This window comes from Diuraphis noxia, unplaced genomic scaffold, assembly GCF_037042655.1.
Source record: "Diuraphis noxia isolate RWA-SAM2 unplaced genomic scaffold, SU_Dnox_SAM2 contig0001, whole genome shotgun sequence".
NCBI lineage: Eukaryota > Metazoa > Arthropoda > Insecta > Hemiptera > Aphididae > Diuraphis > Diuraphis noxia.
The window spans coordinates 95,536,660-95,552,208 of record NW_028301711.1 but is presented as its reverse complement, the minus strand read 5'-3'; the positions used below and the strand labels follow the sequence as shown (position 1 = coordinate 95,552,208).

The following is a 15,549-nucleotide window of genomic DNA, read 5'->3' as shown; positions in this document are numbered from 1 at the left end:
TTTTCTACCATATTATTTATCCAAAACTCTTCATCAAACTTTAGTATAGTTCTACATATTTCAAATGCTACGCATAAGCGTGCGCACGGGGGAGGCAGGGGAGGCGGTTGCCTCCCCTGCGAGATTTTCCTCTATACCAAAATATAATATTATACCTACCAATTGGAGAAAATTGGGTGGGGGGATTGGAGTCTGGACCTCCTTAGCTAAAGTATTGCCTCCCCTGCCAAGAATACCTACGCACGCTTATGATGCTACGAAGTCTTCAACGATCGTAGACTCATAAAAAATATACTCTTAGAAAGGCCATAATTTTTACTATGTTTTGTTGGAAACCGATTTCTGAAAATTGTATTAACAAGCAAGCATTACGGCATAACAAAAGATCATTTTATAAAAACTAATTTGCTTATATTTTAGAAAATAAATTACATTTCAAATATCTGATTCCAACAAAACATAGTAAAAACTATCACCTTTCAAACAGTGTATTACTTATGGGTCTACGACCATTATTGACTTCGTAGCATTTGAAATACGAATGCATTATTTTTGATGCAGAAAGACGGGTGTGGCGTCCTCTTAAGGACTTACTTTCCACCCATGTGATCAGGGGAACACTGACCACATGACCTATAAACCGCACCGCGTCCCATACAGCATAATCAAATATCCCCTGAATATCTTCACTGTGTTTTTAATATTAATTTAATATCTGTACTATGTCTCTGGCGTATTTTTTGATATTATAAGGATATTGTACAGATGTCTTATGAACCAACTTTTCATATTGCTCACATAAACAACATACAATATCAAAATGATATATTTATCAAGATATATTTTCAATATTAATTAAATGATAATATCAAAGAAATATTAAATTCTTTTTATTTTGTGAATATCACATTTTTTAAATATACTTTATAATTAGAATAATTAAGTTCAACTATTGATCTGATATCAATTTATTTATATTTAGTAAATATCTCTTTTAATTTTATTTTAATATGGTACATATATATATATATATATATATATTTTTTAATTATAAATTTAATGTAATATGTATTATAAAAACATAAACTCAATTAGTATATATATATATATATATATATGTACATTAACATTATAGTTTTTAAACAAGAATCATAAATAGGGAACAAGAAGTTAAAAATAATTATTATAATAAACAAGAAGTAATAATAAGTGTGATTTGGATTTATTATATTTTAACTCGGAATAAAATCATGAACATTATAATAGTGGTTCTTCTGTTTGTAAGGAGTTACTGGCATCTTTTGCTTGTTTTTTATTATCAATTCTGGCTTTAGCTGTTGTTAACCATTTTCCAATGATTGATATTATTTCATCATCATCTTTTATGATTTGGAATTTTGATTTGTGTATAGTATCTAAAATACATTATTATAATAATTATTATTTAGAATTAATAATTCCAATAGTATTATTACCAAAAATAACTTTGTTGATCAATAATATTAATGTAGAAAATTTATATTTATTTTTCAATCCAAAATATGTGAAATCTTTTAATACAAAATCGGAAAATACTTTTTTCATTATTTTTTGGATCATATGTTTAGCAGATTTTCCTCCGGTTCTGAGCATCTCAAGTTTCTACATTATTACATTAAAACATAAAATTAACATATGCACACAATTGCATTTACATTTTTAGTAAAAATTTTACCTGGTAAAATACTCTATAATTTAGAAAATATTAACTTATAAACAAAATTTGATTTATACTAAAAAAAGTATTAGAATCTTTATATTTATTATTATTAGAATAAAGCATTACGAGGATGTCTCATGCGTTGTCTCTGTCTTACAAACGTAGAACATAGCAAAAAATTCACTTGTGTGGAACAGCTTTTCTCCCTCAGTGTTTATAATAGAATTATAAAATTATATAATTAAAATTATTATTGTTATCAGAATTTCACAACGCATAGGTAAGATCTTTATCTGTGTCATAGCGTCGTTATTTTTTTGATGGCACAAACCAATAAATTTAAGAAATTAAATGAACAAATAAAAAATAAATGTATTTTCTTAAGCTTTGGAATAATGAGTTAGAAAGAATCAACCTTGAGTATGATATAACATTTACTTACAACTTTGTTTTTAAAATCTTGTTCATTAGCTTGTAGTTTTATTTCAAAATCGTTCAGTTCTTTGTGGTTGGATACTGGCCAAGCAGTCATAAGATTGTCTATTTCCCCTATCCATGAATTATAAGTAGTAGTTATGGAGCTCGAATTGTTGATCAATTGAATAATTTCTTGTTGAGTGTCGGATATTTTAATGATTTCAACTTTCAAGTATGCCAAGTAGTTGAGAATAGTTTTTAGTACAGCTGAAAAATGTAATATTAAATATACATTTTCATTTTTTATTAAGTGATTTAATCATAATTATTTTTGTTAATTCATTAAAATTAAAAAAAAAAAAAATAGTTTTATTCTTTTTCTCATTTACTCTAACTTTGAGTTTAGAAATATTTAACTGGAAGTTTATGACTATTATTAAATATAAGATTAAAATGGCTCTACAAATAGGAGATGAGTTTAACTCTTTTGAGGAATTTGAACAAGTATTCATTTCTATACTATACTATTATAAAGTAAGTAACAGATTTAGAAAATATGTCATAAATCTTCTGGTCTTATCTTAATAGAATCAAGTTTGGGTGTATACTCTATAGATCTCAAAGCACCTACATTGTATAAAGTTAAATACACAATTAATTGGGGTATATACATAGGTCTGTTCAGGAGTTAACATATTAACATTTTTACGTGTTCTAAATGACCATTGAACTATATAATAACTGGAACGCTCACCACGCAGTGTGGCCCGAGCGAGGATGTTAAAAAGAGATAGCGTTTACATTAGGTGTATTTATCCTTGTTTAACATACGGCGCCAAATTGTAATTTTATTTTATAATGCTGTTTTAAGTAATAACTAATAGTATTTTACGGTTTAAGCGGCTTGACGCTTGAATAATAATTATTGAACAACGAGATATTTATTTATAATATAAATATTATACCATAAATGTTTGGATTAATTAGCATTAAATCTTACCTGCATTCCGAAATTAAACTGTCAGCTTGATAAATTGACAACCAATTTATATTTTTTTTAGCAATGTTGTTGATATGTTTAAATTATTTACTTATTTATTTATTTAAAAAATGTAATATACAGAAACAGGATGAAATACAATTGTTTGAAATATGAAATAACTACTCGTATACATTACATTGTATATTTACTTTCCCAGGTTGGTTATTTTTTTTATAAATTTTGAATGGATAGTAAATATAGCATAGGTATATTATACAGCAGGGGTAAACCAAACCAAACCAAACTTTCGCATCTTTTTGTAACATTTTTACAAAAAAAATTTTTTTATATGAATTTATGTATTTGAAAAAATATAATATTTTATTAAACTACAGTCTACAATGTATAAAAAAATTAGTAAAAATAAAGTGTTCTTGGTATAATTTTTTTACAAATTATATCAATTTACAATATCATATAGATTATAGGATTATAAATTATTTAATAATATGAAATTTTTTTACATTTAGGCTCTTCCATATTTATATATTTGGTGGCTCGCGAGTCTCTTTTCGCTGGCCACCTCTGTTATACAGTATATATGTCGTACGCATATAGTCAAATCAGGCATTTTAAAAATATCTTGTACATTGTCTTCAATTAAATTATTTTTTTTTAATAAATGTATCATTTCTCCCATATTACTTACTCGATTATTTCTTCTTATAAGTTTTTGTTGAAGAATTTTCTTTTCTCTGCGTAAATCTTGTATTGTCTTATCTAACTCTTTACCAGTTAGTTTTGTTTGGACCCCAACATCAACAAACATACTTTTTGTACCATCTGAAGCATTTGTACTACTTTGAACTGGTTCTAATTCATTCTATACAAATGTAAATGTTTATCAATATAATATCATATATTATGAAAAGAAATTTTAGTAAATATGTTAATAGCAATATAAATTATATTATTTATAAATTAAAACAAATATGTTCATTTTTTAATTTGGAATTTTAAATATTATTATTTTGTGTTTATTACTTGAAGATCTAAACCACCTTTAGAACCATTATAATATAATATTATTTATTATTTATGAAGAAAAAATAATAAATATTCAAAGAGATTCTATAGTATCAATGTAATTTGTTTTATATTGTTTATATTATTTAATAATTATTATGAATGTATTGTTTTGTATTATCCAATAAGCATTATTATCATATTAAGTAAATTCAAAACAATTCTTACTTGAACTTCCACAGATCGCTGCAGAATTCGCCTTTCTTTCACCTTTGGCATTAAATGATCTGGGAATTCGAAGGCAGTTGGCACAGCACATTTTTTTTAAACTAACTTTCCACTTACAACTGCTTTATTATTGTCATTCTCAGTAAAATGTAGACTGCATAAAAATGAACTAGAGGTTGGATTGAAATTGATCCGTCTGACAGCATGTATCCATTTTTTTAATCTTTCACTATCATTAAGGGGAAACTTTGGAAATAAATATACAAAGTTAAATAATTTATATAATTATATAGGGACCTATAACTTAAATTAATAGTACAATAAATATATAATTACTAAATAATCAATCACAATTAACATAAATACTAACTTGTGAAATATTAATGCATTTTGATTTTTAACATCACTTGAACTTGAACAGTAAACGCACTACAAAAATTCACCATTGTTAATCATAGAAAAATATGTGTTTAATTGTACATGTAATTATACAAAATCTTTAAATAATTGATAATTGATAATTAATAATTAATCAATTAATAATTGACGGACGTCGATCACAAAATGTATGCCTGTAAATGAATACGGTACGGCGTATTATCAATAAAGACAGAGATAGAAACACCTAAAGTATTCGCTATCTCTTTCTAACACGTTCGCTCGGTTTTATTTACATTAGTCATATGGGCGGTGAGCGTTCCACTTATTATATAGTTCAATGTAAATGACGGATAATAAATATCGCGTTATCACTTTTCATTATTATTGTTATCGTAAACATTTCACACGCATGCGTATTTCTTATCATAGTTGTCGGGTCTTTGATAAAGACCCGAGGACCCGACTGTCGGGGATATAGCCACAGCGTAACAAATAAGTTAGGTTCTCATGCTTTATTCCAGGGGGGTGTAACTCATAAGCAGTAATCGGAACAGCGTATTAGTACATATACCAACCACCGGGCGTGCCACATACGATTCTACCGTTCACCTAATCAGTAATCACCGTTCAACCGTCACGGGCGTAATGACATTTTAGCTTTTGACTTTGACTTTGACTGTGCAATCGCCAATCTGGGGGCCAATTCTTGAAATCGTGACAAACTTTGTCGCATGCGATAAAATTTTTGTCGCATGAAAATAAATATTTGGTATTCTTGAAAAGATGTATGACTTTAGTCGAACGAAAAACATTCGACTGTTTATGACTTTTCAATTTTCGTCGTTTTCGAGTCAAATGTCAAATATATATTAGTGATTTGTTTCAAGTTAATATTAATTACATTATAAGATAAGTACATTAAGTACATAGTATTAGTATTTAGTTTGACCATTATTAATAATGCCTAAAAGTCAGTACCAGTGTTCAGTGGATGGATGTAGAGAAAAATGTAAGTAAATTAATTTATTATTGTATTACATTTCTAGTATTGTCATGCATTTAATGTAATTTGTGTCATTTAATTATTGTTGTAAATACATTATAGATATTATGACACACCGCTTTCCAAATCCTCGGTTACATAAAGATAGGCTATTAGAATGGATAAGACTAGTTGGATTAACAAATATGAATCCCGAAACAGTGTACAACAAAAAAAGAATTTGTCACCGTCATTTTTCTGATGACTGTTTTAGCGTTGGTACAAAGAGGCTTAATTGTAATGCTTATCCAACTTTATTTATGCCTGGTAAGTTATTTATATCTACAATTTTAAATTTCATGAAATTTTCAAACACTAATTATTATGTGCTTTCTATAGTGTCTAGTGAGGTTACATTTATACATAATGTTCCATTACAACTTCATAGCACATCGATTAACCAACATTTCATATTGGAAACTCCTTGTAATGCTATTGATAATGTTTCAAGTATTGAAGTGGATGTTCCTCAACCTCATTGTAGTTCAGGTAACAGTACATACAGAAGCTTCGAAGCAATATTCTAATTAGTTTGGGCCAATACTTGTACTTAAATAAATTATGTATACATTTAGATAAATTTATTTTTTAATTATTTTTTAGATAATCTTGATGTATCTGGAATTGGTACTTTAAATTTAGAAGACACTGAAACACTAAAAGATAGAGGAATTACAATAAATGATGTCATGCGTAAGTTATTTGTTTCTAATTGTATCTATATAATTATTTATTTCATTTCATTTATTGCATGATTAAAATTGCTACTCACTACCTTAGCATGCACGCTTTAATGCTTCGATAATTTTTTTACCTATAAAATAGGTAATAATTGTCTAGTTGAAAAATCCAAATTTGGTGAAGCTGCTAATAAAAAATCAAGTAACCAATCTGGTAGTTTAGCTTATTCTTTCTATAATATTCAGGGCTCGAAAACTTTTTTCATTATTTTACGAATCTGTTTGTATATACAATCTTACTCAATCAGCTTTCGAGTCCTCCTAATCATTAATATTACATCTATAAACTTTAACTAATGTAAACTATTTCAATTGTAGGTCTGTTAAAAAAAATAGGGTTTAGTCGTTGCAATCAACTAACACCTCATTGCAGAAAGTTTTATGGTATTATAAACAAATTAATTAAGCAGCTTAAAAAACAGGGAGCCAAAAAAAAATTATTTAAACAGCAACTAAAGGCAGCAGAAAGTATGTCTGAAAAGTATCTCAATAACAAATTTTCAGAGAAAATGACAGTTGTCGCTTCATTATTTACTAAATTGCAATTAAGAGAAACCAAAAAGAAAAACAAAGGTCGGAGGTTCTCTTTAGATGAAAAAATAATGAGTTTATCTTTGTATAAGCGTAGCCCAAAGTGTTATCGCCTGTTGTCCATTATGTTTACTCTACCAAGCCCTAAAACATTACAAAATGTCTTAAGTAGTGTGTCGATAACTACTGGAGTCAGTCCAATAGTTATGAAAGTGCTAAAAGAAAAATCTGAAAAATTGAAACCACTGGAAAGGTAACTAAAATCACATTCTAATCAACGTTTGTATGATAAAATAATTAAATGTACATTCATTTAGATATTGTACATTAATGTTTGGTGAAGTGTGTCTACGCAGTGGTTTACATTACAACAAAACAACCGATCAAATTGATGGATTTGTGGACAGTGCTTCCAATAGAAACCAAGAGTATGCTGATCATGCACTTGTGTTTATGGTGCGTGGCATAAAAAAAAAATTCAAACAACCCGTAGCATATACTTTTTGTCAAGGGGCTACCAAACATGAACAACTAGCTGTTTTATTAAAAGAAGTAAGAATAAAATAAATTATGAAATTTGGTACATAAATCTAAAAATAAATTTTTGTGTTCAGGTTGTAAGAGAAGTCCAAAAGACCGGCTTACAAATTGTGGCAACCATTTCCGACCAAGGCCGTTCTAATGATAGTGCCATAAAACTTCTTATGAATGAGACAAAAGAATTTTTTATCAAGCGCAATGAAAAATATACGGATGATATTTATGAAATACAAGTGGATGATCAAAAAATTATCCAAATCGTTCATATTTTTGATGTCCCACATTTGATCAAATGTATAAGAAATCACCTCTTAACAAAAGATTTAGTTTTTTCAATCAATAGGGAGAAAGGTTGTGCAAAATGGTCCCACATTCAAAATCTATACAGTATTGATAGTGCAATACCCGATTGTAAAATGTTACCACGAATTAGCGATCAACATGTAGTACCTGAAAAAATTTTGAAAATGAAAGTGAAATGTGCAACTCAAATTTTTTCACAATGTGTGTCATCTACAATGATGTTCTTATCATGTAAGTAATGAATACATTTCTGTCTAGCTAGTAGTTAATGTATAAATCTGTTTCAAAACAATCACTAATTATACTTTTCATATTCTGTTAACAGCTAAAAATTTGATTGATCCCACTGCTAAGGACACGGCAAGAATCTGTTTGTTCTTTGATAAGTTATTTGATTCCTTGAATGGTAGTTTTGATGGAATAATAGATGGGAAAATTTATCGAACATCAATAAAAAAGGAATCGCCTCATCATGCACTTTGGACTGAGAGTCTTCAAGTATTATCCACAATGAAGTTTATTAATAAAAACGGCAAAACATGTGCTGTACCAACTTTAAACAATTGGATGAAAACAATACGGGGTTAGTATTTTCTATATAATGATGACATTGATATTTTTTAAATATATGTTCATATTAGTATAAAATAATATAATAATAATAAAAAAAATGATATGAAACCTTTAAAGATTCATTTTTTGATATTATGTTTTATTGTTTGATTTTAGGTTTTCAAAGATTGTTCAAAACCTTATCCAGCAATGGCATTCGATCACTCTTACCACGACACATTAATCAGGATCCCTTAGAATGTTTTTTTGGCGCAGCACGAAGTGTCAGCTCAAGTAATCCATCATGCCACGCTTTTGCTTCAGCATATAAGACATTATTGTTGAATAATTTAATGTCATCAAATTCACCAGGCTCCAACTGTGAAGATATAGTAGAAGCAAGTCTAACATCTTATAGGAATTTAATTCTAAAAGACCCTAATGTTACAAATGAGGTACAAAATAATTGTAACATCACTGTTGATTTACCAATTACAATTTATAATGTTCCAGTGGGTATAAATGATATACGTGAGCACGTTCACACATATATAGCTGGTTACATTTTAAAAAAACTAAACAAAAACTTATTTAAAAATTGTAGTATATGTTTAAAAAATCTTTGTGCTAACAATGTTACATCAACACATGATCTCGTAACAGCTAGAGATTACACTATTAACAGACAGTCGTTAAAGTACCCGTCACAGTTATTTGCTTCTTTGGTTCAACAAATAATTGTATATGTAAGCTCACAAATGTCTAAAATTTGTCACCATAAAAATATTTGTATGACACTAAGTCTAAACATTAAAAGTAATTTTAATTTTAAAGACCTTCCGCTGTGCCCAAACCATTACGGTGAAAATTTCGAAAAAAAAATCATAAATAATATTGTTAATGTAATGCTTAACCATTGGTCTACAGAAATAAATAAAATTTTGATAGGGAAGAAAAAAATTCACCGTTTAGAATGTGACCCAATGAAATTAAAAGCAAATGTTTGGCACGTTAAGCATTTTAAAAAACCAAAAAAACACATTAGGAAAATTTAATAAGGTAACTTAAACTCTTCAACTTCCTATAAAACAAATAGTTTTTATTGTAACTATAATAATATTTTAATTTTTGACTTATAATAATTAATAATTATTATTATTTTGTATATTTTATAATGACTAATAAGTGATATTTATTATTATTTTCAATTTTGTATATTTTATAATGACTTATAAGTGATATTTATTATTATTTTGTATATTTTATAATGATTAATAAGTGATATTTATTATTATTTTCAATTTTGTATATTTTATAATGACTTTTAAGTGATATTTATTATTATTTTGTATATTTTATAATGACTAATAAGTGATATTTATTATTATTTTCAATTTTGTATATTTTATAATGACATATAAGTGATATTTATTAGGTATTACTTTGTATAATTTATACCTAATACTCCAAATGATGTATGTTATTAAAAATAAATTATCTAATACAGAACATACATTTCTTGTTTTTTTTTTCATCAATTATTATTTAAGAATATATTTCACATTATTTTTATGTATATAATAATACATAAAATAATATAGTATTATGTACTTTACATGAACTATCAATAGTAAAGACATCGATAACATCGATAACAAATGTATCGATATTGAGGTATCGCATAATTGATTGTGATTCATGCATCCAACCACGGGGAGCACGCCAAACATTTCAAATTTTCTACCTAATATCACTTCTTTTTTCAAATGTGTATTATAACAAATATTAACTATCTTAATTATATTAGTTCTCCATTGATGTTCACACTTGCAAATGAATCAGGATCAGAATGAATTTTTATTTTTATGTTTTCCAAAACTAATATTTTATATTGTGGCGAAGCCATCTCTCTAATTAAAGGACCTTCAGTGTGTAATTTTTCAAACTTTGGTTTAACATTTTCATTATAAAATTATGTTTAGTTTCATCATTAAATTCGAGGTTATATTGTTCCCTATATCTTTTTACTACTTGTTGGAGAGGCTTTTCATTTTTCCTTACCATTTTTTTCAATTTACTCATACAATTCTCAAGTTTAAAGCAACTGACCTGATCTAGAGAACCATATTTTTTATAATCATCATATAAGTGAATTAAAGAGTGCACATTGTTTGATATAAAATGATTACCAACAGGACTAGCTATAATCACAGATGAAGAAACCTTTAAGTTCTCTTCACTGGAGATTAATTCTATTTTCACCATCGAGGCACTAGCGATCCTGAAAGCCATAGAACTAACTGAACAAAATTGGAAAAATACAAAATCTTTCTTAATCGCCAGCGACTCCCTTAGTTCTATTCTAGCTATACAAAACCAAGGGACATCAAATGAAATAATAAAAAACATACAAGAAAGAGCCTCTTCCCTTGCCCCCCGTTCGGTAACCTTCATGTGGATTCCTGCCCACAAAAACATACCAGGAAATGAAAAAGCTGATGTAGCAGCTAAAGAAGCCGCCTCCACCAACATCAATACCCCCAAATTAGACCTTTCGTCTTTCAAGGACACCGCCCGAAACTCCTTAATAAATAGCAAAAAGATTCACCAACGACTCTGGGACCAGGAACTGAACAACAAACTACATCAAATAAAACCTTTTCTGTCACCTAACCCAAATCCTCCCTCAAGTACGAGAAGACAACAAGTAATATGGACACGGATGAAAATTGGACACACTAACATCTCACACGTACACCTAATGAGAAGAGAGCCGAGACCAAACTGCGAACTATGCAACAACGCACCGATTTCCACAGCACACCTACTCCTGGAATGCCCTAATCTATCTGAACAAAGAAAAATCTTTCCACACTTAACATTAAAAGATATTTTAAGTATAGATAATTTTAACCTCCTAATAACATTCCTTAAAATAACTAATCTCTATAATAGAATTTAAATAATTATATATTACTGTTACCTATACCATTAACACCATATACCTGTATTATACTGTACTTCCTTTATTTAAATATTAATATTAAGATGATTGTAAATAACTTGTAAACATGTTTTTCCGGCTAATGACTTTATTGTTGAAGCCTTATCATTAATAAAAAAAAAAAAAAAAAAAAAATGATTACCATATAAGTTACCAAACTCTTTTACAAAATTTACCATTAAAACCTGAGCATATGGTGCAAGGTGGTTAAAATTAGGACTTAAAAATATAGTCATAGCAACATTTAAGTTAAGAAAATTGCAATAAATTTTTTTAGACACAAGTGAATAAAGCACTACTGGTCCTGTGTATAGTAAAAATTGTCGTAGTTCAGTTGCTTTCCAACGACATAACTCATCTAAACTTCGAGGTTTTCTACTAAAATCAGAAGGTATATATTTTTTTAATGATATTAGACGAGTACTTATGTTTTTAACCAACTCAGAAGGTAATTTTTGTTGATTTACACCTACTCTACCAATTTCACCACTACCTTTCCATAGTATTAGCATTTTTTTTTTCATAACTCCCAAAAGAACACAATGCATATAATCAATAGAAAAATGTTGAACAACATCAATACCAGGAATATTCACTATACTAGTACTATGACCAGGAGTATGATATTGTTCTTGATTTAAAAAAAAAAAATCTTGGTGTGATCTTTTAGAACAATCTAGATCAGGAAAACAAACATGTCGAAGTAAATAAGTACCTTGCACTGAACATCTGGAACAAGAATAAAAACCAGTGTGGCCCTTTGTTTTTAATTAAAATGCCTTTGCGGGAACATCACAACAAAATGCATCAATAATGACATTTTTTTTAAAAATTAATTAGTTGTTTATTTTTATCAAATAACACAACGGTAATTCCATTTAAAATGAGATCACTAACTTCTTCTATAAAATCATTCATGAAAATATTACTGTCCCCTGGCTTTTCATGACCCCAGCAGACCATCAACACCTATTACTAACTTGATAGTTTTATCTTTTTTTTTTGGTGGGGGGGGGGGGTTCCGGCCATTAAGTTTAAGCCTTTAAGCCTTAAAAATTTATCTATATATTTTTTATTCAGTTTGCTAATCCAAAATGATAGTATACACCAGGCAACACAGGTTTTATTTGTACGGATTGACCATATGGAGACTCCATATAGTGGCGTTGGCAGGGGGGGTCAGTGGCGTACCTGTGGGGGGGGGGGGCAACAGGGGCATCCCCCCCCGAGAAGTTTTTTGATGTCATAATGCAAATTCATTGTCCAGCTTAAATAATGTAAATGATAAATATTTTTAATTTTCACTGGTTTTAATCGTGTTTGATACCAAAAGTTTTTGATATCACTTATCAATGTATTATAAAATAATGATAGTATATTATCTATGTATAAAATTTCAATATTCGACTAAATTAGGATTAGGAGTAATGATATATAGTCAGAATATATAGTTACTATTTCATAATGTGGTTATCACTTATCATTGATATCAAGTGATCAACATATTCATATTTTGTTTCAGATTATATTATAATTTATAATCATAAAAAATTGTGCAATAATTAATCCCCCCCCCCCCCAAAAAAAAAAATGTTTCACAGGTACGCCACTGGGGGGTGGGTGTTTACCCCCCCCCCCCCCCACACACACACACATTGCCTTTCCACGTCTAATAAATTATTATTAATATTTCATTAATTCTAGTACTTTCTATCAATAAAAATATATAACAAAACGTTTCTGGATATTCCGAGAACTCGTCCAGAAACCTGATTGATAATAATAATATTATATAATTATCTTAAATACCTATTTGGTATTTAAGATAGGTATTATACCTATTTGGTATAAGCTTACCACTAAGTAAACATCTCCAAACTAAAAATATAGATCTGATTGATGCTATTGAGAATGCGGACAGTGTTAGATGTATTATTGAAAGTATAAGAAAAAACGCAGAAAGTAAATTTAAAAGTATATTCGATGAAGTTAAAACTAAATGTGATGCATTAAATATTGAAATTTCTTTGCCTCGTAGGACGAATGTTCAAAAAAATCGTTGTAATGTACAAGAAACTTCTCCTAAAGATTTTATAGGATTTCTCTATTTATTCCATTTATTGATAGTTTTATAAATGAATTAAATGAGCAATTTTTATCTCATAAAACTATGCTAAAAAATTTCACACATCTTCTACCTTCCTCAAATGGCAATTTTGAAGAAGATAATATAAAAAAACTTATCGGAATGTACCAAGATGATCTGGATTGCGGTAAATTAGCTGCAATCGGAGAAATAAAAACATGGCAACAAAAATTTGTACAGTCACAAGTTTTTCCAAAAAATGCCCTTGACGCTCTTAAAAAATTTAATGAAATGATTTTCCCATCAACTTTTAAATTGCTTCAAATCTTAGCAACCCTTCCAGTTACTACTGCCAATAGTGAAAGGTCTTTTTCTACGTTGAAACGATTGAAGACTTATTTGCGGAGTATGACTTGCGAAAATAGATTAAATGGTTTGGCACTTTTGAATATTTATAGAGAAATAATATTAAAGCCGGAAGACGTTTTGAATAAATTAGCTATAAAAACAAGAATAATACGTTTGATGTAGATAAAAATAGTAATTAATATTATAGTTATGTTCATAATATTATTAGGCTTTGATTTGATATGTATAATTTTAAAACCGATTATATTAGATTATTAATTTTCATATTGAGGTGTTTATAATATATAATTATATAATTATATAACTAAGTTTAATTTATACTTAACCCCCCCCCCCCTTGAAAAATCCTGGCTACGCCACTGTATGGAGTATTAGAATTAATTTGATGAATAGTCCTAGCATCACTGGAAAAATTACTAAAACAATTATGTCTTTTTAAAATTTTTGATAAACCTGATAGTGTATTATTAGGTACAGCATACTCAACTGCCCATTTACTTAATTCACTCTTCACATCTAACTATTGACAGTTTTCAAATGTTTCATCTCTATCAATACTGTATTCATAATTTGAATTATCTATAGTAGATTTTTCTAAATTATTAATTCCATTATTTAATGCAATTTGATGTAAGATGTTTTCGGATACTGGATTTATATTTTGGACAATATTATCGGAATTAGAATTGTTATCGTCTGAATTAGCATTAACCGACACATTAGAAATACTTATACTTGGAGGGTTAAGTATTAGAGGAATCTTGGGTAAATGTTCTGAAATTAAATTTGCAGTTTCTTCCAATAATCTCCTTCGTTTAGTAGATTTACTCATAAAATTTTGTCTATGCATGTTGTTATTTTAGTATTAATTAATAACTAATTTACGCAATTAAAATTTTAGTTTTATACTTACGAGTTCTGACTGTTCTGAGCAAAGGTATATACTTACAATGGTATTGAAGTCACGCCAGTCACGGGTAGGTTAGTAAAACACTATAAAACTATACACTGTAGGTAACTAGGTATTACAGAGAATATAGAAATGTAGACGACGAGGCTACGAAAAAAAAAAAAACATAAAAAAACAAATGTCGCGTACAGTGATACGATTAATAATTAATATAGGCTGCTGCGTTACCGCGTGGTTTCACCAAAATGTCGTACGGGCGTACTAACTAATAAGTAATAACTATACGAATTACGAGTCGTTGTTTAACGTTCAACCGTTTATTATTATTTATTATGGTGAGGGTGGTTGGAGGGGACCGTGATAATCAGCTCTCGGCGTAACGACGACTTGTACAAGACGTAGTGTAGTGTGTAGAACATTATAGGGAAAACCCCAATGGTTATCTATGGGAATTTATATTTTTATAATCCACTATATTTTATTATATAACTTTATATTATTAACTTTCTTAAAACGGCCGTAACAAAAACCCAAATATACTGAAGGGTGACGGCTGAAATCATAAATTTAGTACCAGTCGCCAGATCAGAATGATTTTTTGTTATAATAATATGAATAAATAAATACTTTGATATACCTATCTCAGTTGCACTATTATAACTCATATCATGCAGATATGAAGAAATGCATATCATTCTAGTGCTAAATTTGTAATATCTTTTTGTTATACGTGATATAA

At 28.4% G+C, this 15,549-nt stretch overlaps 2 protein-coding genes across 2 annotated transcripts; both read right to left on the bottom strand.

The window, feature by feature from the left end:
• Positions 1 to 1,205: 1,205 nt before the first annotated feature.
• Positions 1,206 to 4,921, bottom strand: LOC107169772 (uncharacterized). Its single transcript, XM_089217805.1, has 6 exons — positions 4,723 to 4,921; positions 4,353 to 4,598; positions 3,808 to 3,981; positions 2,142 to 2,383; positions 1,476 to 1,641; positions 1,206 to 1,415 (listed from the first exon to the last, which is right to left on the bottom strand). The coding sequence occupies exons 4-6, from the start codon at positions 2,229 to 2,231 to the stop codon at positions 1,258 to 1,260; spliced, it is 414 nt and encodes a 137-aa protein (XP_089073931.1). The 5' UTR covers positions 2,232 to 2,383; positions 3,808 to 3,981; positions 4,353 to 4,598; positions 4,723 to 4,921; the 3' UTR covers positions 1,206 to 1,257.
• A 5,132-nt stretch (positions 4,922 to 10,053) lies between these two features.
• LOC149062547 (uncharacterized) lies at positions 10,054 to 11,993 on the bottom strand. The gene is made up of 3 exons (XM_089215354.1): positions 11,588 to 11,993; positions 10,503 to 10,642; positions 10,054 to 10,062 (listed from the first exon to the last, which is right to left on the bottom strand). Exons 1-3 carry the CDS (start codon positions 11,991 to 11,993, stop codon positions 10,054 to 10,056), a joined length of 555 nt encoding a protein of 184 aa, XP_089071480.1.
• Between the last annotated feature and the right edge of the window lie 3,556 nt (positions 11,994 to 15,549).

Excerpts from the sequence above, each read along its gene's own strand:
- LOC149062547 (XM_089215354.1), bottom strand. The coding sequence starts at position 11,993 with ATGCATTGTGTTCTTTTGGGAGTTATGAAAAAAAAAATGCTAATACTA. Across the intron at positions 10,643-11,587 it reads AGAGTTTGGTAACTTATATG|CTAGTCCTGTTGGTAATCAT; the intron begins GTAATCATTTTT and ends CTGTGATTATAG.
- LOC107169772 (XM_089217805.1), bottom strand. The coding sequence starts at position 2,231 with ATGACTGCTTGGCCAGTATCCAACCACAAAGAACTGAACGATTTTGAA. Across the intron at positions 1,642-2,141 it reads AAGATTTTAAAAACAAAGTT|AAACTTGAGATGCTCAGAAC; the intron begins GTAAGTAAATGT and ends GTAATAATGTAG. Across the intron at positions 1,416-1,475 it reads GATCAACAAAGTTATTTTTG|ATACTATACACAAATCAAAA; the intron begins GTAATAATACTA and ends AATGTATTTTAG.